The 27,856-nt window shown below is 36.4% G+C and overlaps 1 protein-coding gene across 5 annotated transcripts; it reads right to left on the bottom strand.

Annotated features, from left to right (window-relative positions):
- Positions 1 to 139: 139 nt before the first annotated feature.
- Positions 140 to 27,166, bottom strand: nipal3 (NIPA-like domain containing 3). Of its 5 annotated transcripts, none has more exons than XM_031895991.1 (13): positions 27,144 to 27,166; positions 26,793 to 26,904; positions 22,466 to 22,656; positions 14,793 to 14,861; positions 14,322 to 14,493; positions 12,897 to 12,956; positions 11,293 to 11,438; positions 9,757 to 9,853; positions 7,286 to 7,421; positions 6,611 to 6,699; positions 3,213 to 3,276; positions 1,263 to 1,357; positions 140 to 1,183 (listed from the first exon to the last, which is right to left on the bottom strand). In XM_031895991.1, the coding sequence occupies exons 3-13, from the start codon at positions 22,535 to 22,537 to the stop codon at positions 1,011 to 1,013; spliced, it is 1,173 nt and encodes a 390-aa protein (XP_031751851.1). In that variant the 5' UTR covers positions 22,538 to 22,656; positions 26,793 to 26,904; positions 27,144 to 27,166; the 3' UTR covers positions 140 to 1,010.
- Between the last annotated feature and the right edge of the window lie 690 nt (positions 27,167 to 27,856).

Genomic DNA, 27,856 nt, shown 5'->3' with positions numbered 1-27,856 from the left:
CTGGGTGTAGTAACATTTAGAAGGAAATTTTTTCTTCGATATCTTTACAAAACTTACAATAGAAGTACCCAAAGACTACAAAATGCACTGGTGCATATCCAGCATATTAGTACAACTAATCAAACATGCCTGCAAATAATTAGTAATAAAAACACAAAAGATCTGTATTTTCAAATTCAAGAACAGTCTGAAATTATTTAGGCACAATGTCAGATATCCCTTTTTCCGCCCATTTAAGTTAACATTCAATTCTTACATAGCATTACCAAAATGCTTTACAGTCTTGAAAACCGAAATGGTAATAGCCAGCAACATGTCACACAGCAACACAATATTTAACTCTTTGGTAACCGAGTTAAGGGATTTAGAGACTGAAGACTTGCAGGTTCTTAAAGCTGTCCTCTGGGTCAACAGTACCTTTGGTGAATACCCCACACCAGCACAGTCAGAATTTTCTATCCAGTTAATTCTTCACTTTTTTTCTGCAGGTTTTCACCAAATATACAATGCTGGTAAAGACAGGGGCAGGTTTGAGTTCTAAAGGCTATATACTTTTTAAGACTATGAAAATAAATTAGTACTAACTCTAGTCCATCCACGTTTCTTCAAAGGATCCTGTAGGAGCTGTTGTATAGGACCTTTTTATTGGTATGTGCTTTTAAAACCATCTCATGTGAAGGAAGCAGCAGTCATTGCCTATAAATGTATCTTTCCCAAGTCTAGTGCAAATTGTGACCCTGCAAGAAGCCAACCCTAGAAACTTTTATGTATCTTGTATTAGAGCCGGCTCATATTTTAAGAGTCTTTAACAGACACATAGGAAAGAGTGACTTGGGACTGAACTGTAATTCTTCTTGCTCCTGTCCTCATTGTTTCCACAACAGTGTAAAATTATTTTCAAACAGTAAAGATTCAAAATAGAAGTTGTAACTCTGTTTTAGGGACATGGAGAACAACTGTATTTAAGGAACATCTCACATCCAGTTCATTACTGGCAGATGCATGTGCTTCTATTCAGTCTTATTGTGATCCTGCGTTGCAGGAGATGCTTCTTCAGTAACAACTGGTAAGGTAGCTGGTGTGTAGATTTCTGAAAAGCTGTCATTGTTCTGCAGGGTTCCATAGGAAAATGAACCAAAATCAGGCTGAATAGCATTGCCATTGTCATGCATTGATTGTAGTCCTAATGTAAGATAGACAAAGAGCATCAGATAATGCAACCTTTAAACTTTATAATATTTTAGTTTTAAAATTTACTGTACCTGACAATGAACTCATTGTGACGTAGGGTTCAAATGTTTTCTTTTTCTTCTTAGTTCTTGTAATAAGGAAGGCCCCGAGGAAGGCAAGAAGGATTCTATACAGCGAAAAAAAAAAAAAAAAGTATAATTAAAAGGGCTGATCGTTACTCACAAGTTTTTCATCACTGATTTCTTCCCAGTTTATGACTATAATTGCAATTTTGAAACCTTCTTTGGGTATATGTTCTGGAAGAGGCAGACAACTGACCAATCAGAAGAATAGCAGTTTGTTAGTGGAAATAGAATGCAGTTTTAGTTAAATCTGTGACCCTATAATGGACAAACATACAGGAAAGTAAAAACTTATTTACATATGTATGCATACTTTTTAAAAAGAAGACCAGCAACCCCTGGAATTAGTGAAAATCAAACAAAGGTATTCATGTAGGTCCCTATCGGAACCTTTCTCAAGCCAATATTACATATAACTTTCTACATTATATATATATATATATATATATATATATATAGTGCATATGTTGAAATACAACAACAGTACAAATTTATACATCAGCTGCAGCGGTACCCTAAACCTTTGACTCCTATTATGCACTTAATATGTTTTTATTTATACATGTTTATCAATGACTGTAATGTATTTTTGCACAGTATTTACACCACTTTTTATAATAATACTATGCTGACATCATATATTATATATATATATATATTTTATTTGTTAATAATTTTGCACAGGTTGCTTTTCCTGATATCTTTCAATAATTCTACCTGAATGTAAAATGTCACTTTTTTTGACGTCTCACCTATCACCTAAGTTAGTAGAGTACTGTTAGCTATATACAATTGATTTAGTGTTATAGAATGGCCAGTTCTTACCAAGTTTTCAATTATCATTAATTTTATACAGTTTTCCTATTACTTGTCTTCTACATCTTTTCAGCTTTCAAATGGGGACCCCAGAAGCAAAAAAAATATTGCATTTGGAGGCTACAATGTTTATACATTTTATTACATCTCTGACATACTGAAGATCATATTCATTTATTAGTTAATATGCTTCCACAATCCAGAATTATTTTCCTATTCAAGTGCTGTTTTTCAGTAGTGTATTTCAGATTATTGAGTTATGTTGGAATCTCCCAGTTAGACGTGGAAACACGTGAGAGTGACTCATTAGTTGAACTTGAAAAAAACAGGTTAGGCTGATGAACTCACAAATTAATCATTAAAGGGGAACTCCACCCAAACACAACTTAACCTTTTTGAAAAGAAAACATTTGCAATGCACATGCAATTTTTTTCACGAGTATTAATGTAATAATATGGTTTGGAACAGTTATCTACTAAATCTAGTCCCGTTCTCCTGCTAATCTGACTACTTTGTGACTCAAAGTCGACTGTCCTCAGCTTGTATTCTCCAAATCCCACAAATCCCTGCACATGTGATGTCAATAAGAAAAGAAACATCACAGTGCAATGCATTGTGGATTATGTAGTTCCTGCTTGCTGTCTGTAAACGGTGGAGAAGTTGTTACAATTTGTAACATTAATGTTTAAGTCCCTGCTCCCCTGCCAGGATTTCAAATGATGCACAAAGAGAAGAACTGTTATAAATGGTATTTATTCATACTTTTTGAAGTAACAAATTACAATTATAGATATATTAGGGGGGTTTCTGTGTTGTGTGGAGAAGTTGTTACTATTTGTAATACCCTGCTTCCCTGCCAGAATTTCAAAAGATACACAAAGAAAAGAACTGTTAATAATGGTATTTATTCATACTTTTTGAAGTAACAAATTACAATTATAGGTATATTAGGGGGGTTTCTGTGTTGAGTGGGGCTCTTTAACAAATTTTGGTTCGGAAGCTAGAGTCCCCCTTTAAATATGTAAAAAATAAATTGAAAAAAGTAAAGCAAATTGTTCAAAGGAAAGGAAATGTTTACATACCCCAAAGAAAACATACACAAGTGAAGCACATCTTCACCATAGAAGTCCACGTAAAATATTGCACCTGCACAGGACAAAATTAAGGTATATTGTTACATACAATAAATAATTATTAGGACCAAAACCACATCTGTTGTCATCTTCACTTCCTGACCCCTTTAATGCCACACTCACATCATCTTGATTCATTCAGATCCAGCAGACCTCCTGCCTAACTGCCCACACACCCTTTTGACACAAACACGTACGCCAATTTTTGTTTTGGTTTGCATACTAACACTTATTGCCACACTTCATCTTCTCTGGCATGGATTAAGTATCCTTTCCACTGACATTAAAGGAACAGTAACACCAAAAAAATGAAAGTGTATAAAAGTAACTAAAATATAATGTAAAAGTTGTGTGTTTACTTCAGAAAGTCTACTATAATTTATATAAATAAGCTGCTATGTAGCCATGGAGGCAGCCATTCAAAGGAGAAAAGGCACAGGCACATAGCAGATAACAGATAAAACACTATTGTATTCTACAGAACTTATCTGTTATCTGTTATGTAACCTGTGCCTTTTCTCCTTTTTTCCAGCTTGAATGGCTGCCCCCGTGGCTACACAGCAGCTTATTATATTAATTATAGTATTGTTACTGTAGCAAACACACCAGTTTTACCAGTGCAGGGCAACAGTGCATTATATTTTTATTACTTTAAAGCTCTTTGATTTTTTAGTGTTACTGTTCCTTTAATGCCAGTGGTAAGGGAACTTCAGCCATTTTGTAACCTGGCTGGAGAAGAATAAGCGTGGGTGACAAAACCCCTCATGTGCCATAGCCCTTATACACGCATTATATGTGCGTTTAATTTTTACTGTATAATATTTTTGTCCTAAAAGCAATTTTGTTTGTCACACTGGGCAGTTAAACACTATCCAAGGTGACAAACAAAATTCCTAATTTTAGCAGTGATTTGTAGTTTGTAAAAATTTATATTTGCATCAAACTGTTCTGACCTGTTAAGACCCCTACTATTTATGTTTTTGATGTTTACTCTTTGTACATAAGGTAGATAGGATGTTGCAAAATCAAAGCTTTGAAGTTTGGAGTAGAAAGGCATATATATTATATATATAACTTTCTGTGAAAAAATAAATTCTATCTAGTCTTATTTAAACATTTGTACCACTGTCAAGAAAAAAATGTGGCCTATTATCTGGCCTATATAAACTTCAGGTTATGCTTCTTACTTCAATTTTCTATACAGCTCCAGTGAAGGTATGAGCCCTGGGCACCTATCTACTATCCTTGTCAGGTAATAAACATGAATGACACTTGGCAAATCTAAGGGAATGCAGACACTGAACAACATCTGACAAACAGACACAGGGGCTTCTGATTTACTGTCTTAGGAGAAGAGTAGAGAATCATTCAAGGAGTGTTCAGACTCTTAGGCCCTTTTGAGTAATTTTTCACTTGAAAAAGGGCTCAAAAGGGGCCCAAAATATGTGTTAGTTAGTTAGCAATAAAAGTCCGAAACAGTTAATGCTGTGTTTTGGTGCTTTCTTCTCTATATACAGAAGAGTAGAGAAGTACCCAGCCTCGAAGCTTCACAGGAGCTTTCTACAAAATGAAAGAAAAGTAGCACAGCCTTAAATTCACTTATGTTAGGCAATGATAGTTTTTTTCTTGAAAATGGTAACAAACATGTAATAAGGTTATATGAAAAAGTTGTTAGCTTTAAAGTGTAGGAATTTTTAGAATCAGTTTATATGCCTTTTAATTCTGGTGCAGTGATGTAGTATTGTACTGCTGTGAGTTTTAGATCTCCATAAATTTATAGATATTTGGTATTAGAGTGCTGTAGACATGTGGGGGCAGATTTACTTAAACTCACATTTTTCTAATTTTTTTATTTTATAAAATTTAAATAAATTCATTTCCACGAATGTCTGACATTTATAAAAAAAATAAATTCTGAAATAAAAAAGCATGTGTGTGAAAAAGTCGCAGAATACTTTTGAAAACTTTTGAAAATCTTGAATTGATGTATAAAAACCAGCATAAAAAAGTAAAATCCTCTAAAGCTTGAACAATAAACTTCCAGGAAAGGGAATGGTGGACATCTGCTACTGACTTCTACATGATCTCGACAAGCTTTAGCTGGTGAATTACACTTAAAAAAAAAACTAAAAAAAAATCCAAAATTGGGAAAAAAACCCCCAAATCTGACCATTAGTAAATGGCCCCCATAGGGATTTCCAAATCAATTTTATTTTTAAACATTAAATATATTTTTTAATTTCTGTATATTATTAAAAAGAAGTAAATTTCTTTCTTTTTTTTATTTTGTGTGGAATTATACAAAACTTCAGGCAGATTTAGAAAATAGAGCAATATATAGTTTTCTAAGATAAAATAAAAGCCAACCCCCTCCTTGCAAAAAAAGCCAATAAGTCTGTATAAGTGGAACAAAACACTCATAATACTCATAAAACACATATAAAGCGTGAATTCAGCTAGCAGTGAAATGGTTAAAAGGAACTAATTCCGCGCAATATTTGCCACTTGGGAATGCTTTGTCATCCTACTTGGTAATCCAGTCAAGCAGCTTACAAAGACTAATTGAGCAAGCTACAAGCAGGGTAGTGAAATTGAGGGTCTTAAGGATTCACAAGTGATTGGATTTCTAAATAGCTTAGAGATCACCCGCAAAAGTGACCTGTTACTATTGCAGCCACCCAAGCCTTGCATGACACGGGAAACATGTTCAAATATTAGGTTTACATACCGTTGAAGGTCACCTGTTGCAGTGGTGACATATTTCATTTCCCTTCCTATTATAGGAAGCCGGGAACATGAAAATTTGAAAATTAGAACACTACACAGGGGATACAAAATTTGTTACCAATTTATGGCATATAAAACTACTCTCGTTTCTGATAAAATAATTTTATGTAAGTACAGGCCTATGCAGTTCAAGGGCAGGTTATGACTGGAAAACACACAAACAAGGTTATTATCATTCATCCTGGTTTTCTTTTTAGGCCTATATCTGTAGTGTAAATGCTTAGTAGGTAGTCCCACATAGACCAAAGATCACTTGAAAAATCAATGTATATGTATGAACTCTAAAACAGTGCATTTCAAAGTACGATCACATGTCCCAATACCCCCTGACAAGTCTGCCCATGCAGATCAATTTAAAATCTTTATTGATTCATTTGGTAAAATGTTATGAAGGAAAAAGGACTGTGTGCAATACTTTACACCGTTACTTTTTCAACTGTAGTTGTAATTTATTTTATTTTATTTTGGTATACCTGTAAGAAATAAAGTTTTAAAACAACATGTAAAACCAACTAAAGTTAAATACAGCCTTATCTGTTTTGCTGCTCATGTTAGCTTACCTGCACAAATAGCTATACTTGTGGACACAATGTAGTTGACACTTGAAATCAAAGCAGAGTCATAAAGCTGAGATGCTTGGCTCAGATATCTGCAACAGGAGTTTTAAAGGAAAATGCAATGGTTTACATTTGTCTGAGATCAAAACCTTCCTGTATAGAATATTATTCAAACCAGCAAACAGCCAAAGAAAATGACTGAATGGTCTGATACACACCACATAACTTTGGCCATGTGGTATTATTTTTAGGCTAAAAGATGAGCTTTCTCACAAGTTTCAGTTCTTTGGTATACTGTTATAGGTTCTCCTGCAATAATTCTCCCTTCTATTTTAACAAGATGCTCAGTCCCTGCGTGGAACAATTCTAACACTATCTATATAACAACAATAAAGTACTGTGGTGGCAGCATCATGGTTTGGCCTTGCTTTTCATCAGGAACTGGGCATTTGGTTATATAGTCCCTATATCGCCCTTTCCAGCATTACTTCAATAAACAGGGATTGTGAGCAACATACTTTTAGCTTACATTCTACTTCTACAAAACAAAACAGCAGTCCACTGAAAAGCCCTCAGGCTACAGCTAAGAAAATGGAGGGGTTAAGATGAATAAAGGTCTTTTCAGCAGACTACTCATTTTAAATTATGCTATTCGCGTCACAATCAGAATAAACTTACGATGCTTGTGCAATCGCTGTAGCCACCATACACACAAACATGACATAGAAGATGGGGTATCCTAACTGCATGGAGCCTTGTATTGAAACAATGATCATACCAGCTACTGCCTTTACAGACACCACTGTAGTTGAGCCTGCAAATAAAAATATTCACATTTTAACTTAAATTCTCCTAAGCACATATAAATGTCTCTAAATGTTTGTTTGGTTTTTTTTAACTGAGAGATAAAAAGATTTGTGATAAATAAAGCACACCTCAACTTTCTTCTTAAAAAAAATTAAAACCTTAACAGAGATTCTGTCACAATGAAGGGTAGCGGGTTTTCAGGCACAGCATACTGGATGTCATTTAAGAACTTTAAATGAAGGAACAATAGACACCAGTTTTTTCTTGTGGATACTTTGATGCATGATGGTGGGACAAGATTATTATATAGTCATTGACACTTAGATGACCCTGAAATGATTAAATGGATTGACAGAAAGATACAGAACAACACTGAAAATATTCTTAAGTGTTTCTGTGTTGGGCCTTAGTGGAAGAAAGGGGTATGCTCCATAGGCTAAACTAGATTAGTGTTGATTTTAAAGAGATATTGACCCAAGAAATTAAATCTTATTTTACATCATAAAATTGCCTTTGCATACTATTTATAATTTTGCCTTAGAACTATTTGCCCAATTCTTTTATATTAACTATCTGATCCCCCATGTTCCTTTATAAGGGGGCTGCCATATTTGTGCAGCAGTAGTCCGTTAGCATTAGAAGCTATAACTGACAGGTTGGCAAAACAGGCAGGTTTAGAAAATTCCACTAACAATTACTTACAAAAGAAGACCTTTCAGCGAAGAACGATCAACATGGCCATAGGTAACTTTTAGGGGCACATTTACTAAAGCTCTATAATGTCATTTTCAACATTTCATTTTCTAGGATGTTCAACATTTACTTAAAAAAAAAAAATCAGTGCGAAAAAAGTTGAATTTTTTCAAGTTGTTGCTCCGAAACTGCAACTTTTTAGAATTGATGCACAAAAACCAGTGTCAAAAAACTCTCTAAAACTCTAAAGTCTGACATTGACTTCTACAAGAACTTGGCAAGATTTAGATGGGGAATCAACGGTTTAAAATTTTTAGCCATTTAGACACATAGGGGCAGATTTATTAAAGTACGATCGGTCCGAATCCGACTTTTTCGTACCTTCCGTATTTTCGCAGGCTTCCAAAATCATGCAAGAAGGATCAAAGTCAGAAAGGTTTTCCCGCCGTTTATGATAGTTCGATGTGAAAATTTTGTGACTTTTGGATCGCCAATACAATATTATCGTGACTATTCCGTTCTTTTCGTAAGCATTTTCATGATATTTGCGATCATCAGAAATTATCGTATCTAATCTGAATTTTTCCCATTTCGAGATTCAAACTCGTATTTTGATAAATGTGCCCCATAGTAAACCTCCAAAAAATCATAACTTTTTTCAGTGTCTTTTAGCACTAAAAATCCGTATTGAGAAAAAAAAATAAAAAATCCGATGGTTAGTAAATGGCCCCCTTAATATACATTAATATTTTGAAGAGTAGTTTTTTTTAGTGTCAGTATCACTTTAAGCACTCATGTTTATAGCAGACATCTCCTATTATATTAGCAAGAAAATATTTTCTTTTAGCAAAATCAACAGTCACAATATTTCTGTCCTAGAAAATGGCACACCAGTAAATCTTCTATTATAGTAGTGGTTCTCAAGCTGTGGGTCGGGACCCCTTTGGAAGTCGAATGACCCTTTCACAGGGGTCGCCTAAGACCATCAGAAAACACATATTTCCAATGGTTTAAGAAATAATTTTATGTTTGAGGGTCACCACAACATGAGGAACTGTATTAAAGAGTCGTGGCATTAAGAAGGTTGAGAACCACAGTATTATAGTAATGTCTTGTCAGTTCTGGCATGTATAGTGTTCTTTTTGCCATTGATGTTTACACCTCCCACATCAGTGAATATATAGCTTACAAAGGCCATATATAAAAGAGCAAGGACAAAAGGGGTAAGAACAGTAGGCAGCTGCCTAGAATGCAGAAGTCCTGTGTACCCTGGCTTGCAAGTGGACCGTTCAGAGTAAGTGAACTACTTTCAGACGAAATGGACAAGTGGTCTACAGCAAGGGGTTGGGGTTTGAGCAGGAACGTTTTCATAGCTAACATTGCAGTAGTGAAGGCATGTAGGCGGGCACTGGGACAAGAGGTAGTCTCTTGGGTGCAAGTACCTCTTGGCCTGGCATTGATACAAGCTAATTTTTAGCACCTCTCTAAACAAAATGAAACAGCAAAAGTCTGTTATAAAGACAGACATAGCAATACCTGACAAGTTGCCATTTTTGTAAGTAATTTGAAATATTGTTATCATGACAAATTGAAATATTCTTAGAAATTACATAAATATAAAGCATACTAGCAAAGAAAATGTTACCCACCTAAGAGCGCTACCAGCAGCAAGATAACAATCATGTAATTGGCATTCTTTTGTTTGTAGAAGTACAATAAGCTACAGAAAGCTAAAATTTCCACCAGCTAGAAAGAAATTATAATTAAACAAAATATTAATATTAGATTAGAAGGACCTTATATGTACCAGGATTTCAAAGCAATAGATGGTTTATAAAATGAAAGATAAAAAGACATAATGCATTTGAAGCAAAATGTACTATAAATGATATAATTGATAAATAATACTATTATGAAGATGTATATTTTGAATTACTCCAGAAATGTACACCATTAATTAACACCACTATAGAGCATAATTGTAATCCATTAAAATAATGGGGCTGTGGTGAAATACTTGTAAAAATTGTTTACATTTCCCAAGGTCTGTAATTTATAAAGGTGTGTATTTTTTCCTTCAGATATAATAAAATGACCAGAGCAGAAATAATCCCCCTGTCTGCTTATCTGTGAACTGGTAATCTAATTATATACCTTGCAAGGACCAAACAAAGAGATGCTTCAGTTCCCTTTTTGCCCTGTTCAATTCAGGAATTAACTAAAACTAGATTTTTTTGTGATTAAAAAAAAATAGAAAAAAATAAGTATTTTCAGCAAAAGTCCTAATCATTGCATTAATGTTGAAACAAGGTTATTCTGCCCCTTTAAACACTTTGATGTCTATAGGAAAATTTGCACCTGGGGAGTAACTCATAGCAACCACTTAGTGATTTTTTTTTAGGACAGTGGTATGAAGAACAATTAAAATAAATATCCTATTGGATGCCATAGGTACAAAATGAATTTGGGTTTCAAAGGTTGCAAAGGACTTTTTTTTTTTATTATATACGTATAACGTGATTACCACTTGTGCCCTAATAGCTTAATTCTTTGGAACAATGTACACTTGGCACTACTGCAGTCAAAGGTCTACTGTAACCTTATCACAGCCGAAGGCTTGGTGGTGTATCCCTGCTCTCAACCAAAGCACTGGGTGAAATGCAAATGAATGCAATTACCCCTCACTGATGGTTCTCAAATGCAACCCCTTTGTCCACAAAGCATGTTGGAAAATAGTAAAAAATGATCTAGTTGCCTGTATTTTAAAGGACATGTCAACCCCAAAAATAATTTTTTGCCTAATAAAAGACAACGTAATTCTTAGCAACTTTACAATATACATTCCTTACATATTTGTGTGTTTTTCGAGTTATTTGCATATTGCTATTAAAAGCAGTGTCTGCCTGTCCTTTTCTATTCTCTCTTAGTTTAAAACAATGTTACACAAGCCAGCAGAATTTACACACCTGTCTTGCTGGAGGAGCCTGGCATTTGCAACATTGTTTAAAAAGTAACAACTGGAAGTTCAGCAAATGCTGCTTTTAATAGCAAATTTCCAAATTACTTTTTTTGCTTAGAATTGTTTTCTTTTATTAAGCAAAAAATAATTTATGGGGTTGACATGTCCTTTAACATAAATATCTGATAAATTTCTGCTTTTGGGCAGAATGAAGTACGCTACTTACCGTATAGACTAAATAAGGCCAGCTAACTAAATGCCTGACGATAACGTCTCCAGTCATCTTCTCGTGACTGTTGGGCCCAAATGTGACCAACAAGTAGATACCAATGATAGTTAAACCACAACCTACAAAGGACAAAATATAACGTCCTTTGGGAGGACAGAGAGAAGATACACACATTTGCATCAGAAGAGATCCCGTTAGTTACATGCAGCTAAAGTAGTGTTATATAACATGATTGTGAGACAATCATTTGATTTGAAATCAAGTAACAGATCCAACCCCATAATATAAGTAGGTGTGAAATGTTTTACAAAGTACAGGTACGGGATGCATTATCCAGAATGCTTGGGACCTGGGGTTTTCCAGATAAGGGGTCTTTCCGTAATTCAGATCTCCTACCTTACGTTTGCTAAAAAAAAAATATTTAAACAAACAGTAATTAAACCAACTAGAATTGTTTTGGCTCCAATAAAGATTAATTATATCTTTGTTGGGATCAAGTACAAGGTACTGTTTTATTATAACAGAGAAAAAGAGGAAACCATTTTTAAAAATGTGAATTATTTTATTAAAATGGAGTCTATGGGAGATGGCTATTCTGTAATTCGGAACTTTCTGGATAATGTGTTTCAGGATAAGGGGTCCGATACCTGTAATAGTATACTTAAGTTGCATATAGTACCACCCACCCAGAGAAATTGTATTTGTGTCTCAGATGATCAACTGATTGTGACACTGTTCAGGTATAAGCAAAGTTATCCAAGAACATTAGCTGTTGGTGTTTAGTTTCTGTTTTAATAGCACTAGCATGGGTTCAAAGCTTAAAGCTCAAATCTCCAATCGTATGTACAGAAATGCTTTCATTTATTATACAGAATGTAAACACAAAATGCTCATTACATCATCACATACAAAAACTTGCTCACTATGTGACAATGCATTGAACTGGCATTATGGGCAGCTATGTCACTGAACAACTATTTGAAACCCTCTCCTTTTCCTAAGGTAGAACTACACAGCAGATGAGGCCAGACTGACTGCATACTACAAGTCAAATGTAGTTGCACATACCTATAAAGGAGATTTGTTGCCCCAAATTAAATCTGGGCTACCATGGGCGACAAATCTCCACTGAATGCTTTCCAATCGTCAATAAAGTGAATCGCTGGAGGAAAAACATTCTGAGGAGAATTGTTGCCCGCAGTACCAGAGATTTAACCATGGCCCACCAATTCCCCACGTGTAATAGCCCTAAAGATCTGCCATGACAAGAAAGAAAGGGAAAACTGAATTTTGCCTTTTCACCCAATGGGACAAAAGTTTGATAGGTTTCTGTTTCCCAATTCACCTGGATGTAGAAGCATGAAAACGAGATATAATCTGACTTCAGATTAGATTTTATATTATAGCATGGAGGATTTTGTATCATCCCACAAAAACTTGTGCTGTTGCATAACCAGGTCCTTTGGGTCAAATAAAGTCAGAGGCACAAAGTCTGATAAAAATGACCTGTGTAGTTCTACCCTTAGTTGCTGGTAAATCAATAAATTTTAAACGAAGATAAAGACTTAACAGAAATGACACAGCATGCATGAAATACTCACTAAAGAATTCCTTCGGTTTCCATTTCTCTTTAATAAATATAATACCTATAAGTGAGCTAGCTGCAGGGGAAAATAAAATACATCACTCTTCTAATATTTGTAAACAGTAATTTTTATAAATGCATTTTAACATATTTGACAAATGTTTTCATCCATGCTATCCAAAATAATGTTAAAATGCTAGTGGCGATATTCAGAAAAACATTGATAAATACCAAACACAGTAAATTTGAGAGAAAATACTCTTTATCCTTAAGATCAAACATATTGACCTTTGATAGATAAGCCCCTAGGACATTTTATTTGGATTTTAATAAAAAAGTATGCTTCAGCAACCTATGGCCCTTAGCATACAAGCATTTGACATAACTAGATAAGGTTTTCATTTTACCTTCCTGAGTGAATAGGGAAATCATATATGTATTAGTACAGGCCTGTGGGTCAATCTGCATACACATAATTTATTCCTTATCAATAGTGATAACAGATAAGCTCTGTAAAACACCACTGTATTCTACAGAACGTTTACTTTAAACCACTTTCACTTTTTGGTGTTACCGTTCCTCTAACTACCTAGTTTTGGAGTCTGCTGTAAATCATATATTATATATTCAGTAATTACTGCATAGCTGTGCAGTAACCAGTGCAGTCTGCAGCACACATCTAAATTTATCTGCTGGCTAACTTTGCAGCATGTCGATTTTATAAGCAACCCTACATTATGCATGTTTACCCTTTCTAATAACGGTATAAGATAATAATGCAACCTACTTCTTAAGCTTTCATAATGATATAAACAGTATTGCTTTTGACTGCAATTCCTTTAGACAAGCTCAGGTAGGAGGGGTTATGGGTAGAGAAGAAACAAATGACTATCTTTGGAAAACCACTCTAGCATCAACAGTGCACCCAGATACAGGCTAGACTATACTTCCCAGAATTTCCTTTATTGAAACTAAGGAAACGTGTCTCTCTCAATACCTATATTAATATATCTATATTTTCAAGGTGAAGTCAACTCAGACTACTCTACAATTTTGGGTGCTCGATCAATTATTAATTATACAAGACAACCAACATTATACAACCAGCACTCCATATTTCGTGAATAGTAATTATTCACATTTGCAGCACAATGGTGAAATGAAAATATAATGACTATTCACGGAATATAGAGTGCTGGTCTTCTCTTTTCTAATATATAATACACAAAATAGCTGCACTCATAGTAAAAGAATAATATAGAATGCCACATAAAGCAGGACACTCACAGGACTTAAAAGTTTGGTGAAAAAAGCATTTAAGTTTTTAGTTATACCAAGGTTTCTGTCTTCTTGAGACCTTTTGTCAAGGTAACAACAGAGTAAATAAATAAATATATATATTTTTTTTAAACTTGAAACTTTGATGCTTTTTTAAACTTACCTATGAGAGAGACTGCACTGAGTGGCACGATAAGAGAAAGGGGCGCAAAGGCATAGGATGAAAACACCATAATCTCTCCAAGTATCATCAAAAGAAGACCAAACCACCACGTTTTTGTCTTGAAGTAGGAACGAGGATCTTTCAAACCAGCCAGTCGAATATGACTATATTTCTGCATTGCAATAACAGTTAGTAGCACCAAAACCCAAAATAACTTTATCAATGAAAGGCTGTAATTTATCAGTACTGGAAAACATCCCTTCTTGGTGACTATGTCAAGCCTAAGCATGCTGACATCCAAGGAGTAGTTGTTTCACAATATTTTTACTAAACTTTAGGATATTTTATATTTTGTTTCCAGCCATGCTGTGAAAAGAAAGAAAAAGTCTGGCCCACATCAGTTCTTAAATTACAACTACTGAATGACATTTATGTGTTTAGAAGGTAAGTTTCTATTTAGCTTTTTCTTACCTGTAGGTTCAATGCAATACTGATAACAAAATGTCCAAATATGGCAAGCAGGGTTCCAATGAGGTTTTCCTGCAAATAAATCATAAATGGTTAATAAAAGTGTGGCCCTGTGAATACCAGAATGACATTCACATTCTCTATGCCCTGATATACCCAGAATATGCTACTTCATTGCATGTTTATATCTGGAAAGTGCTTCATAATAGCAAACATGCATTATTAGCAAGGGAGTATTTAGGTGTATACTTACTTTTAATTGTTAGGCATTCAATAAAAAAATGCAAGTCCATCAAGTCTGTATGTATTGTACTGTACTGAATAGGCTCAAATGAAAACGATTCAAACCACATCAATTGTTCACTGGAATTTATTAACACTGCTACAGTGAAGCTTTAAACAAAATAAACAATGAAAAAATCTCATTCCTAAACCACGTGTAACAATATGCAGCTGGTCATCTGATTACAGCCTTTACAATTCTGGTAAGGCATTCCTCTAGATTGTGGAACACTGTAAGAGATTTGCATTTACTCAGCCATTTGTAAGAGTTCTAAACAGGCTAGTCAGGTAATCCTGCTCCCATCTCTTCAAACCCTTTCTGTAAGGACCTTGCATTGTACACAGGGCATTATTGTGCTGAAACAGGAAAAAAGCCTTTTCCAAACTGTTACTACAAAGTAGGAAGCACCAAATTGTCAAGAATGTCAATGAGTGCTTTAGCCTTAAGACTTGCTTTTAAAGTAACCAGAAGCCCAAGCCCAAGCCCAAACCATGATTTCTCCTCCACCAAAAACTTTACAGTCAGCATTATGCATTCAGATGGGTAGAGTTCTCCTGGCATTTGCCAAACTAAGACCTTTCCATCAGACTGAAATGCTATTTACAACTCCACATTTTCACTGGTAGCTATAACACCACTCCAAAAGTCATTTCACAATGCACATGGTGATGTTAGGTTTGTTTGCCTTAAAACCATAAAACAACAATAAAAACCCAAAGCTTTTAGACAGCGTCCATTTACTTTTGTCTAAAATCTTATCCATATACTTTTCACTATATACTAATAAGGGTTGACAGCTTTAGTGTAGGAGAATACCAATCAGCTATGCTGGGGACAGGATGATAATGTAGGCCAGGACAGAGACATCGACGGGTGGGTCGAGGACTTAGATGGTTTGGGCAATGATGTAGATAGGTGGATTTTTGTTAACTTGCAGGAAAAAGGTAAGTATGAGCAGGAATTGGGCCAATCGGGGTGGAACAAGAGTAAGTGCCAGTAAATTTATAATATCAGCCCTGGTAAAATACTTGCCAGGAGGCAACCCTAGGAGTAGTTTTTATCAATAACCTTTAAAGTCACCAGGCAGCTGCAATATTCTTGTTTCAGTTTAGATACATGGGGGTTAAAAGTCATTTATCTACGGAATGGAAAAAAAAAAAACATTTATATGAAAAAGACTGTTGCTGTCAAGATATTTTTTATTTGAAGCCACTAGACAGATTAATTAAAAAATATTTTTATTTTATTGTTTTACTCGTCCTTTAATAAGAAATGTGATTTTTTTTCCTGCAATTAATCAGCTTACAAAAGCTAGGTTTTTAAAATGTCCCATACCTATGGTTCACCAGATGTGACATACTGCTCTATAAACCACATGGAAGATCAAATTGTAAGACAGCCTTAAAATTATTTCAACTAATTCTTAGTTTTATTTGTCAGAATGACGCTGCAACTATTATAATGGGTAATTTATGACAACCCTGATCCAGTAATTGTGTTCAGAAATAGATCTTTTATGACTGTACGATGCATTTAAAAGCAAGGTATGTAACCAGACTGGTGTGTCATAATACACACTTCCACATACACAGATCACAGTTCCTTCAGACACTTTAATGTTGTGTTATTTTAAGCTTTTGTTTACTATACACCAATTTAGAATGAAGTATTTAAAAAATGATGTCTCACTACAAAATCCCATCATTACCACTTTTTGAAAAAATACTTTCTTTTGCCACAAGATATTATAAGAATGAGTCAATATTAACTTACACTTAACTACATCAAAAGAAGATGGAAAATAATGTGCATCGGCATAAGAAAACCACACCAAAATCCCTCTGGGCCTAGCTTCGGGAGTGACACGTCACCCAACGAACACTAGCCCTAGAAACAAGTGATCTAGGGAAAGCTGATGTTCTTGTCTTTCTGCCGACATAAAATAGCCAATTAGTTGGGTGTGTCTGTGTAATGAACCTGTTGGCTATTTTTGTGAAAGAATATTCATTTGAGCTATTATTTCTGTAATTATAAATTAAATTCTTACCTGTCCAGCCTAGTTAGCATTAGAAATGTATAATATTCTTTCTTAAGTGGGCAGAGTCTGTATGCTTGCTGCATTTACCTACATGTACAATAACCATCAAAAGATAGCTATATCTATGAATAGTAATTCAACTTGTCTGACCAGTTTCTAAACAAATATTCACATAATCCGGTCACCTAATAGTGAAACTAATGGGGTTGATCTAAATGTCCAGCCTTAGGTCAAAAAATGCATCACATGGCAGGCTAAGCAGAGCTGATGGTTGAGCTAGATTTTTCAACCAACCAGACTAATATCTGATTACAAAATTACAAGGAAGGTAAACATTTTGCCCCATGCATGGATGCAGTAGTAATGAACTGCCATTTAATAAAGAATACAAAATTACATCCTTAATCCCATGTAAATATGGGAACAAAATCATTTATTAGATTTCCTCTACAGCTGTTCTCTCCTTGTCTGTAAATTACTTGATAATGAAAAGGCTGTGTCAGGCTAAAAGGAAAAATTAGTATGCAGAATAAAGGTGCTGCTTGCAGCCTGCTAGTGAAGTAGACCTTGAAACAATCTTAACCGAGCTTATGCTGATATTTTTTCAATTAAATACTTTTGTTTTTAGCTCCTGTCAAAAACATGTGTATATTTTTTAAGCATGTTAAACATGAGTGAACAGATACAGCATTAGCTCATGGTACATGCCTTTTTTATGATCCTCAAAAGAGCCTCAGAGAAACCTCAGCAAAATGGAAATACCGGTCACAAAGAGACATGGAAATGAACAAACACCCTATGTACTATGCCACATAGGGAACTTAATGAACAAGGCTACTATGTGAGCATACATTTATTTAATAAATTATTCTTTGGAGCTTGTCCAGTTTGTGCTATCCATAAAGACTTCACATAAATTCTACTTTTCCTATGCTGAATGCTCGGTTTTGTGCATCTGGGCTCTACTTCTAACTTGGTGAATGTATTTGTTCACACTGGAATCATCTGTATTTTTTGGAGAAAGAGTGGATTATTATCTAACAAGGCCCCTCTACATAATTTCTGATCACGTGGTCATTACTTGTCTTGCTCCGCCTGCAACACTGGAAAAAGGAAAGTAATGTCTGTGTGAAGCTCACAGTTTTTCCAGCCAGACGCCAATGTAACAGGGCAAACACTCATCACAGCAATCAACAGAGTGACTGGCTCACATTTGTGTGTATGGTTGCAAATTAGCTACAAACTTAAGGGGCCGATCCAATTGGAGGATGTTCTAAACGTGAAATAATTGTCTATACATGTTCAGATTTTAGTCTTCTTCCGGTGAATGTTCTGATATCGATTGTGTGTTTAAATGCAACGATCTGAAACTAACATTCAGACTTGTTATTTTCAGGGTTTTATCCTACAATTCCAATCGGAGAATATTCTGAAAATGAAATAGTTGGCAGACACCAATCATACAAAAGTGACTTCCTGGAAATGCATTGTAGGTCAGACACAATACATTTACAGATTTTATCGTTATCTGACCAAAATTTTATAACCTGTCCGATCAACTAAATGGGCGATCACCATGGTACGAAACTTATCGGGACAATCATCTGGAGCCTACACATGGTCCAAAAATTATATATTGATGCATATATGGCCATCTTAACTCTAATGAGTCTAATAAAATCAGTAATATTGGGGACACATACTGGCTCCTGCCCAATTACAGCTTTATAAGATCAAAAGTCACAGTGTATTCATAGCCCTAGCATCACATCCTGCTTATGGCTTCCTGGCCATGATCAGTGAGCAGGATCATGCTGACAATTTAGCAACTGCAAAATTAACATAAAGCCTCAATTTAGTGTGGTAAAAGCCCATAATGGTGAATTAAACCAAAAAAATATTTTTGGAATGTATACATTGTAATGAATTGCAAATTACAATACAGCAGTGATCCACAATCAGTGGCTCGTGAGCGGCATGTTGCTCATGAATACCTTGGATGTTGCTACCAGTGGCCACAAAGCAGGTGCCATTTTGGAATTTCTGACTTTAAGACAAGTATTAGATGCATAAAAGACCATGTGTACTGACAGAGCCTCCTGTAGGCTGCCAGTCCATATGGGGCTACCAAATAGCCAATCACAGCCTTTATTTGGCACCCCCAGAAACTTTTTTCATGCTTGTGTTGCTCCCCAACTTTTTACATTTGAATGTAAAAAAAGGTTGGGGACCCCTGCAATACAGTATGCCTTTCTTCTCTATCAAACTGCAAAGCTTTGCTAAAATTAGGTCAAAATAAATAAAAAATAAAGCTTTTTTACCCAGGCCAATGCTCCTGTTAGGAGAAAACTGCACTGGCATACCTTGCAAAAATCCCTGTTTGTGCATGCGCAGTAGAGTACACCCAACGAGATGTACTCTACTGCAAATGTTATTTTTTTGGTGCAGTTTTCTCTTAACAGGAGTTCTGGCCTAAGAAAAAAACAAAGTGATCCTTTTCACAGGAGGGTGCCCAGCATTTTGGCATTTCCCCCCAAGTCAAATAGACTTTACAGACTATTTTAATTTCAGAAAACCAACCAAACTTGGAAAAAGGAGGGTATTGAAGTAATGTAGTATGCAATTAATGCAGTGATATAAAAAAGTGGATAATATAGTACAGAGTGTAAGAACCCCAGCAAAGATATAGATCTAGTTTGATGTAAAAGTTGAAAGAGAAGGAATAGACAGATAGGGCCAGAAGATGAATGCTTCAAGGAAAACCATGGAACAAAAAGAGTAGAAAAGAGAAAAGTAGTTTTTTCATGGGCCAGTTTTTCCATAGTGCAGTTTTCTCCTAACAGAAGCACCGACCCAAGGAAAAACTTAGCAATGTATTTCACTGGGGGTGCAATTTTGGCACCCACCAGTGAAATAGACTTTAAAGACTTTACTTTAAATCCTACAGACATAACTGCTCTGTGAATGGGTCCTAAAGGGCACAGTTTCGTGCAGCTTTTATTTGTACCTTGCGCATCAAAGTGGACACTACACTGCCCCCAATGTTTCCTTGAAGAGCAGGCACTCACTGAGCAAATCATAGGCCTAAGATTAAGTGCCTGTGAACACGAAACCCGTAAGTTGGTACTCCAATAAAGTTACTTTGTAATCAAGAATTCTGCCTGAAGATTTGCTCAGCGAGTGCCTGCTCTTCAAAAACACGGTTTGTTGGACATAGTTTAGAACAGTGCTGTCCAACTTCTACGGTGCCGAGGGCCTGAATTTCTCTAGCATACATGGTGGAGGGCCGCTAATGGAAGCCAGTTTTTACCACTCCCCTTTTTGAAACCACACCCACTTCAAACCACACCTATTTTTTCACAATGGTGGTAGCACAGCAAAATCCCAAATGCTTAGTCCTTACTGTGGGGATATCAACCATCATTCATATGTGAAAGAATTATGTCATATTAAGATATACCCTTAAATTCCATATGCCTCTTCCTCCCCTGTGGATAGCAGAGCAACCCCCAGCACATAATTACACACCTTTGGGACCATTTAATGGCTATTTCCAACTGCTAACAAACTCCCACAACAAACCCCTGCCAGGTTCACCTTCCACAAGCAGCATAGGGCAGGCAGAGTATGGCACACACAGGCAGCACTCTGCCTGTCCTATGCTGTCTGTGTGTGCCATACTCTGCCTGTCCTACCATGCCTGTGTGTGCCATACTCTGCCTTCCCTATGCTGCCTCTGTGTGCCATACTTTGCCTGCCCTACCCTGCCTGTGTGCCATACTCTGCCTGCCCTACCCTTCCTGTGTGTGCCATACCCTCCCTGACCTATGCTGCCTGTGTGTGCCATACTCTACCTGCCCTATGCTGGCTGTATGTGCCATACTCTACCTGCCCTATGCTGGCTGTATGTGCCATACTCTACCTGCCCTATGCTGGCTGTATGTGCCATACTCTACCTGCCCTATGCTGGCTGTATGTGCCATACTCTGCCTACAGTACGTATGTCTGAGGTGTGAAGAAGTGAACAATGGGAGTGATTACAGTATGAGCCTGAGGTGTGAACACTGCAGGGGGTGAACAATGCAGAGATTAAAAGGTGTGAACAACACAGGGGATTACATATTTAAACAATACAGAGGGATTACAGCCTGAATCTGAGGTGAGAACCATGCAGGGGGCCAGTTAATCTCAGTACTGATACCATTTAATGCTTACTCAAAGGTAAACCATCAAAGCAGCCAGACAGGTGGGGGGCCACACAGAGGGGGGTCGCGGGCCGCATGCGGCCCGCGGGCCGCCAGTTGGACAGCACTGGTTTAGAACAACACTGCCCCCAGCCTAATTCTCATGAATACAGTACTGCCAAACACACGAAATGTGGAGGAATTGTGTCTAGGCAACAAATGAGCCCTTTAAATTTGTATAAATAGATAAAGTGGTATACATTGGTAATATTTATAAATAGGTCCTAATCATTACAAGTCTCTGCATGAAATATATGAGGTAGTTTTGCCCAAAAATAATATAATAGCTCGCTTAACTCAATACTAGCATTTACATTTGTCACCAATATGCCCACTGACAAACCTGCTGTGTCCAAAAACATATGTAAGAGCAACACAACTTAACTTAATAGATAAATAAGCCTTTTATTTTAAAATCCCCTATTATTCTCAACAGCCCCCAGAATAGCATACTCTTCTCCCTGCATGCAGATTTATTTTGTTTCCCTATTACAAGCAGCTGAACTGCAGCTCTTTGATTTCCTTGTCTAACATAAAGTTCTGCCCCCTTTTGCTTACTGAGCACTGTTTTTCTCTCCAACTATAAAAAGAGGCATCAAAGAGGTGCCTACTGGGCATACTCACTGCCTCTGCTCCAATTAAATCTAGGCATGCGCAGTAGGCATGAAGTCATCATAGAAGGAGTGCTCAGAAAGCAAAAAGGGGCAGGGCTTCAAGCTAGGAAGTCAGTAAAAGATCTGCAGTTCAGCTACTTGTAATAAGCATTAAGAAACAAAATACTTTTCAAACATAGTTCAATTGTTTATTATTTTCTATTTTTTTGTATATTTTTTACAGTTTAATTCTTTTGGAAATGTTAACGTGTTACAATTTGCTACATTAACAAGAACTAAACAAAGTCATTCTTTTTTATGTACTGGAAACTGGAAAACTGAATAACTACTCAAAATATGGTAGCCCATATATGCAAGAGATATGTCCCTTGAGGTACAAAATTCATATTTTGATGGGACCCAAGGCTACAATGACTCCTACAAAGTTTGGATGCAGACAGATATTAAAATGGACCAAAATTCAAATGACTATAGTATAGACCATGTCATATACTTACCTTGTAAAAAACATGGTTATTGTCAGGAGCTGGTGTTGTGAGGATCACGTCCTGTAACTGCTGAACTTCCATATTCTCCTCTTTGTATCTATTTTATAGTGACCTCAAGCTTTAAAGTGAAGCTTATTTCCTGCTGTGCCAGTTTAATATTTCAATTGTTTTTCTTATCTTCATGTTTTCAGTAGTACATTCTTTAAAAAAAAAAAAAATATATATTATAAAAAGTATTATAGATTTTTCCAAAAAGAAAGACATATGTATCAAAATATGTTTCGGTCTTGACATGCTAAATTTTACTGCTTTATAACTAGAATGGCAATTCAGCCTCTTACCTTAAAGGGCCAAATCATAAATCACAGAAAGCAAATTAACAAATGTATAGGGTGGCAATAATATACAGTAAATGTTATTTAATCTTTATAAACCTTACAAAAAAACAGTGTGGATAATGAAAAATACTTTGCATATTAGATTAAATTTAATTTGTTGCTGTACATCTTAAAAAGGAATGAACCAATAAATTTTACTGACAAATACAGATCTAAAGTAGAGTTTACCTTATGTGCTATTAATTAAATGTGTTAACATCTATAAAAGGTAATAATAATTCACAAAACATTTTGATGTGGAAACAACACATATTACAGTAAATTACACAAAAAAAACACATTCATACCATAAAATATATAGATATGAATGCATAATTACAAAGAAAAAAGCATAAACGCATGTTCCAGACATTATATTTGTACTGAATTGGCATTAACAGATGATATTACAACACCCAAAATGCAAAGGTCTTAGCAGTACTGAACTTAAAGAGATACTGACACCAGATATTAAACCTGCTATTTATAATTTTGCCATAAAAGTATTTGTTCAACGCTGTAACATTACTTTTCTGAGCCCCCATGTTCCTCTGAGGGGGCTGCCATATTTGTGCGGCAGTAGTCTGTTAGCATTATAAGCTATAACTGACAGGTTCAAAAGGGACAGTCAGGTTTAAGAATTTTATAAAGTAACAATAACTTACCAAAGCAGACTGATCTGCAAAAAAATATCAATATAACCTATAGGTAACTTTTTATGTAGAGTCATATTTTAAAAAGGAGTTTTCTCATGTCAGAGTAACTTTAAAGCCTGTTAATGAAAGGATCTGCATTCTTATGATAAAGACCTATTTCTTAAATTTTTGCTTTGCGTGTGTGTGTATGCACAGGGAAGGCTGAAGAAGTTAAGTATGTGGTTTATGAACAGCTAGAACAGAAATTAGATTGCAGTGCATGGCATAATTTAATGGTGGTCACAGCAGATTTGAGTTCCAAGGGATAACCACAGGCAAACAAAGCCTTAATTAATTTTTAGATAATGGAGTAATATTTCAGAGCACTTGACATAAAAAAAAATATCAAAGTGCTTCTTTGATGGAGTCACCTGGAATCAAACATATTGCATATTTGTAGATTGAAGACATGCTTGTAATAAGGAATAGTGCAAGTGGATAGCAATAGTGGTGCAGATAGAGACTCAGACCATTTACTCACAAGGGTAAAGAATCGGTAATGAATTGTAGTCTAAAGGCAGATGTTAACTTAAGGGTAAGAACCCATGGAGCAGTTCAGTCGCCCACAAAAGATTTCTGCTATCGCGGGCGACAAACCACTCCTAAAAGGCTTTCCACTGGCAACAATAGGAGTCGCCGGTGGAAAGCCCTTTGCTTCACTTCGGTAATCAAAAGTTGCACAAGGTTTCCTCCAGCAGGCAACTTTAAACGACTTCGAAAAAAGAAGCGATAAAAAGTGCTTTCCCCCGGCAACACCTACTGTTGCCAGAGGAAAGCCTTTTTGGAGCAGTTTGTCGTCTGCGAAAGCAGAGAGCTAACCAAAAGATACGTCTTTAGAAAGCATTCAGAAAAATAATAAAAATGTGGCATGGATAAAAGGACAGCTAAAGTCATAATTATAGTTTGGCCAACTGTCCATATATATTACACAACAATACGAACAGACAGTAAACTTCATTGGCAGCATATGTTCTTGGCTGAGGATGGCCAAGGGGCTGATTTACTTACCCACGAACGGGTCGAAATGAATCCGATTGCGTTTTTTTCGTAATGATCGGTATTTTGCGATTTTTTCGTATTTTTTGCGATTTTTTCGGCTTCTTTACGAATTTTTTGTTACCAATACGATTTTTGCGTAAAAACGCGAGTTTTTCGTAGCCATTACGAAAGTTGCGTAAAATCTGGCGATTTTTCGTAGCGTTAAAACTTGCGCAAAAAGTTGCGCTTTTACGCGCAACTTTGCACCTTTTAAAGTTTTAACGCTACGAAAAAGGCGCAACTTTTCGCGTAAGTTTTAACGCTACGAAAAAAGCGCAACTTTTTACGCAACTTTCGTAATGGCTACGAAAAACTTGCGTTTTTACGCAAAAATCGTATTGGTAACGAAAAATTCGTAAAGAAGCCGAAAAAATCGCAACAAATACAAAAAAGTCGCAAAATGTTCGTTTTCAAGTCGGAACTTTTCCAATTCGGGTCGGATTCGTGGGTTAGTAAATCAGCCCCCAAGTGTTATAAGTGGCATGCACAGCACATCAGGGCGAATTTTTAGGTCACTCCCACTTTTTGCTAGGCTACACCCACACTGTAAAATACAGATGAAAGATTAATATGTGACATGCCGTTCGTGCGTACAGCCAATTTAAACCAAGCCCACTTGCATGCTGTCACTGAACAATCAAACAGTTACAGAATGCTGTATGCATATATATGTGCCTAATCAGCTTTTGTGAAAAATTATAAATTACTGTGACAGGTTCAACAGACATAATAATAGGCAAAAGGTGATTTTTTTTTTAGTGACGCTAATAGCTATCCTCTACTATCGGTTTCACCAGACTGAGAATCTATGGATTCTGACAAGAGAGGCTGCTGCAAGATGCCAATGGCAGTCACTATTTAGTGAGGTGGTAAGGGACTGTTTGGGTCTCTGTGTACTTGAAATGCCAGGGCATATTTTGAATCCCAGTTCAGGCCTGGGTTTCACTGTTAAATTGCATACAAATATACCAACGTAAAATAAATACAGTGTCACTTTGATGCATAATGCCCCAGAATACTCAGGCCCAGTGCTAAGAATACTGCATAATTGCAGTGCCAGTGTCAGTTGTATTCACCTTTTGCCATGTATAATGTTGCCTGAACACACTGCAGAATTAATAGAATAATGGATAATGCCCTTAGAGGATATGACAGAATAAATACACTGCCCATTTCCTTGTTTATTACCCAGTGGCATAAGAAGATACTGGGCCTCAAAGCAAAATCATTTTAAAGTCCCTTAAACTTCAGGAAAAATACATTTTTATGACCATATATTAACTATTATGGCCAGAGCACATAGCAGAAAAACACAATACCATTTCAAGGCATAATGCCAATAGAACACGAGAAATAAATTGCCAGTTCTATGTTTTATACCCCCAGAACACATGGCAGAATACTTAAAGTGCTAATTCTGTATATCACTGTTCCCCAACCAGTGGCTGGTGAGCAACATGTTGCTCATCAACCTCTAGGATGTTGCTCCCAGTGGCCTCAAAGTAGGTGCTATTTTTTGAATTTCTTGTAAGGAGGCAAATTTTGATTGCATAAAAACCAAGTATAATGCCAAACAGAGCCTTCTGTAGGCTGCCTGTCCACATAGGGACTATTAGGTAGCTAATTATAGCTCTTATTGGCACCCCCAGGAACTTTTCCATTCTTGTGTTGCTCCCCAACACATTTTCCATTTAAATGTGGCTCACGGGTATAAAAGGTTGGGGATCCCTGCCGTATATAATACCTCCAGTACACAAGGCAGAATAAAATTAGTGCCAACTCCCTGTTTAATGCCCAGAACACAAGGCAGAATAAATGCAGTGCAAATTCTATATTTAATAACCCCAGAACACACATCAGAATACTCACAGTGCCAATTCCATACATAATACCCCCAGGACACATTGCAGAACATATACAGTGCCAATTCCATATAAAGTAGAACACATGCCAGAATAAAAGCAGCGGCAATTATGTGTATAATACATGGAATCAGCGCCCTCCACCCCACCCCGTTTTGATGTGCCTGGTACACTTAACCATTCAGAGATTACTTAACATGCAGAGACTTTGTGCTATCTCAAGATCAAAACCTCTTTATGGTAAGGACAATATACATAACCTTCCATCCAGTGATGTAACTACTTGTCCCCACATCAAAACAATTTTCGACCCCCCCCAAACTTTAGGGAAAGCCATTTTTCTTAATGTACTGAAACTGCTTACCAGTCAATGTTCCAGAGCGCCCCCTACACAACCAACAGTCATCCGCTTCCGCCGCAGTTACTTCCCTGCTTTGATCATGTATAAGCAAGTCGGCTTCTTGCCACATACACATCTACAAAAAGATACATACGAATAGTTTTGAAGGGATTACCATTAGTTCCATTAGAGATACAAAGTTTTTTGCTTGTAACGTTTTACTTAAGGCTCAATCCCCCCAAACCATATACATTCACAAAGAACGTAAGAGCCTCTTCCTCACCTGCTTCTTCTCTCTACATCACTCACCGTCCGCATTCATAAACAGAATAACCTTACTTATCTGGTTGGATAATGCAGCTGTCAGTTACACACCCTTTGAGAGCGATCGGCATTTGATTGGTTCAAAGCCCCGCACCCAGCTCTTAAGGTGAATAGTCCGTCATGTCTGGAACTTAAACCAGGAAGTACAAGCGAAGGTGTTCTAGTGCTGCTCTCTTGTGATCGATATTTGCTGTAACAACTTAGTTACAACGCACAAACGTACTGACACGCATTCACACCCTATGTTAATGGACATCTGTCCCCAAATCGGAACATTTATCCTAGTATTATAGTATCCTTCATTATTGCAATAAAATACTGTTGGTTACAATTCGCAGGCAATTTAATTTTATTTAATTCTTTTCCACAGTAGGCATTTTCAGTTTCTGAAAGTGGGTTTGCCAATTTCAATTAATTATCACCAGGGACACTCACTGTAAGACAGGCAGAGGGATGGGGTATGAAAAACAACGTTTTGTGTAACATGCTGGTATGTGGCTGCTAGAGATTTATTCTACGTCACTTTGTACTCGAATTGACAACTCACTGCTTGCCTGCAATGGAAAGGGATGGGAGAACTGGGCAAGGTTCAAAAGATTATCAGCGCATTTGATAAGAATTCCTTTAATGCATATGCCTGGGGAAGGGAGCATTGGATTAAAAAAGGAATGGGATGCAGCAAGCCTCAGAAAAGACAACACTAGAAGCCGAGAAACCGTTCTGTAAGATGTGAAATGTACCCCTGCGTCAGTCAAAGCACAGCT

The sequence above is a fragment of the Xenopus tropicalis genome, chromosome 2 (assembly GCF_000004195.4).
Source record: "Xenopus tropicalis strain Nigerian chromosome 2, UCB_Xtro_10.0, whole genome shotgun sequence".
Classification (NCBI taxonomy): domain Eukaryota; kingdom Metazoa; phylum Chordata; class Amphibia; order Anura; family Pipidae; genus Xenopus; species Xenopus tropicalis.
The sequence above is the reverse complement of the archived record's forward strand: the minus strand, read 5'-3'. Positions and strand labels throughout refer to the sequence as shown.

What these genes read in the sequence shown, in the direction of transcription:
- nipal3 (XM_031895991.1), bottom strand. Translation starts at nt 22,537, where the DNA reads ATGGAAGTTCAGCAGTTACAGGACGTGATCCTCACAACACCAGCTCCT. An exon ending in CAGTGCAGTCTCTCTCATAG is followed by an intron (nt 12,957 to 14,321) that starts GTAAGTTTAAAA and finishes TTTCCCCTGCAG; the next exon opens with CTAGCTCACTTATAGGTATT. An exon ending in TTGTGTATGTTTTCTTTGGG is followed by an intron (nt 1,358 to 3,212) that starts GTATGTAAACAT and finishes TTCGCTGTATAG; the next exon opens with AATCCTTCTTGCCTTCCTCG.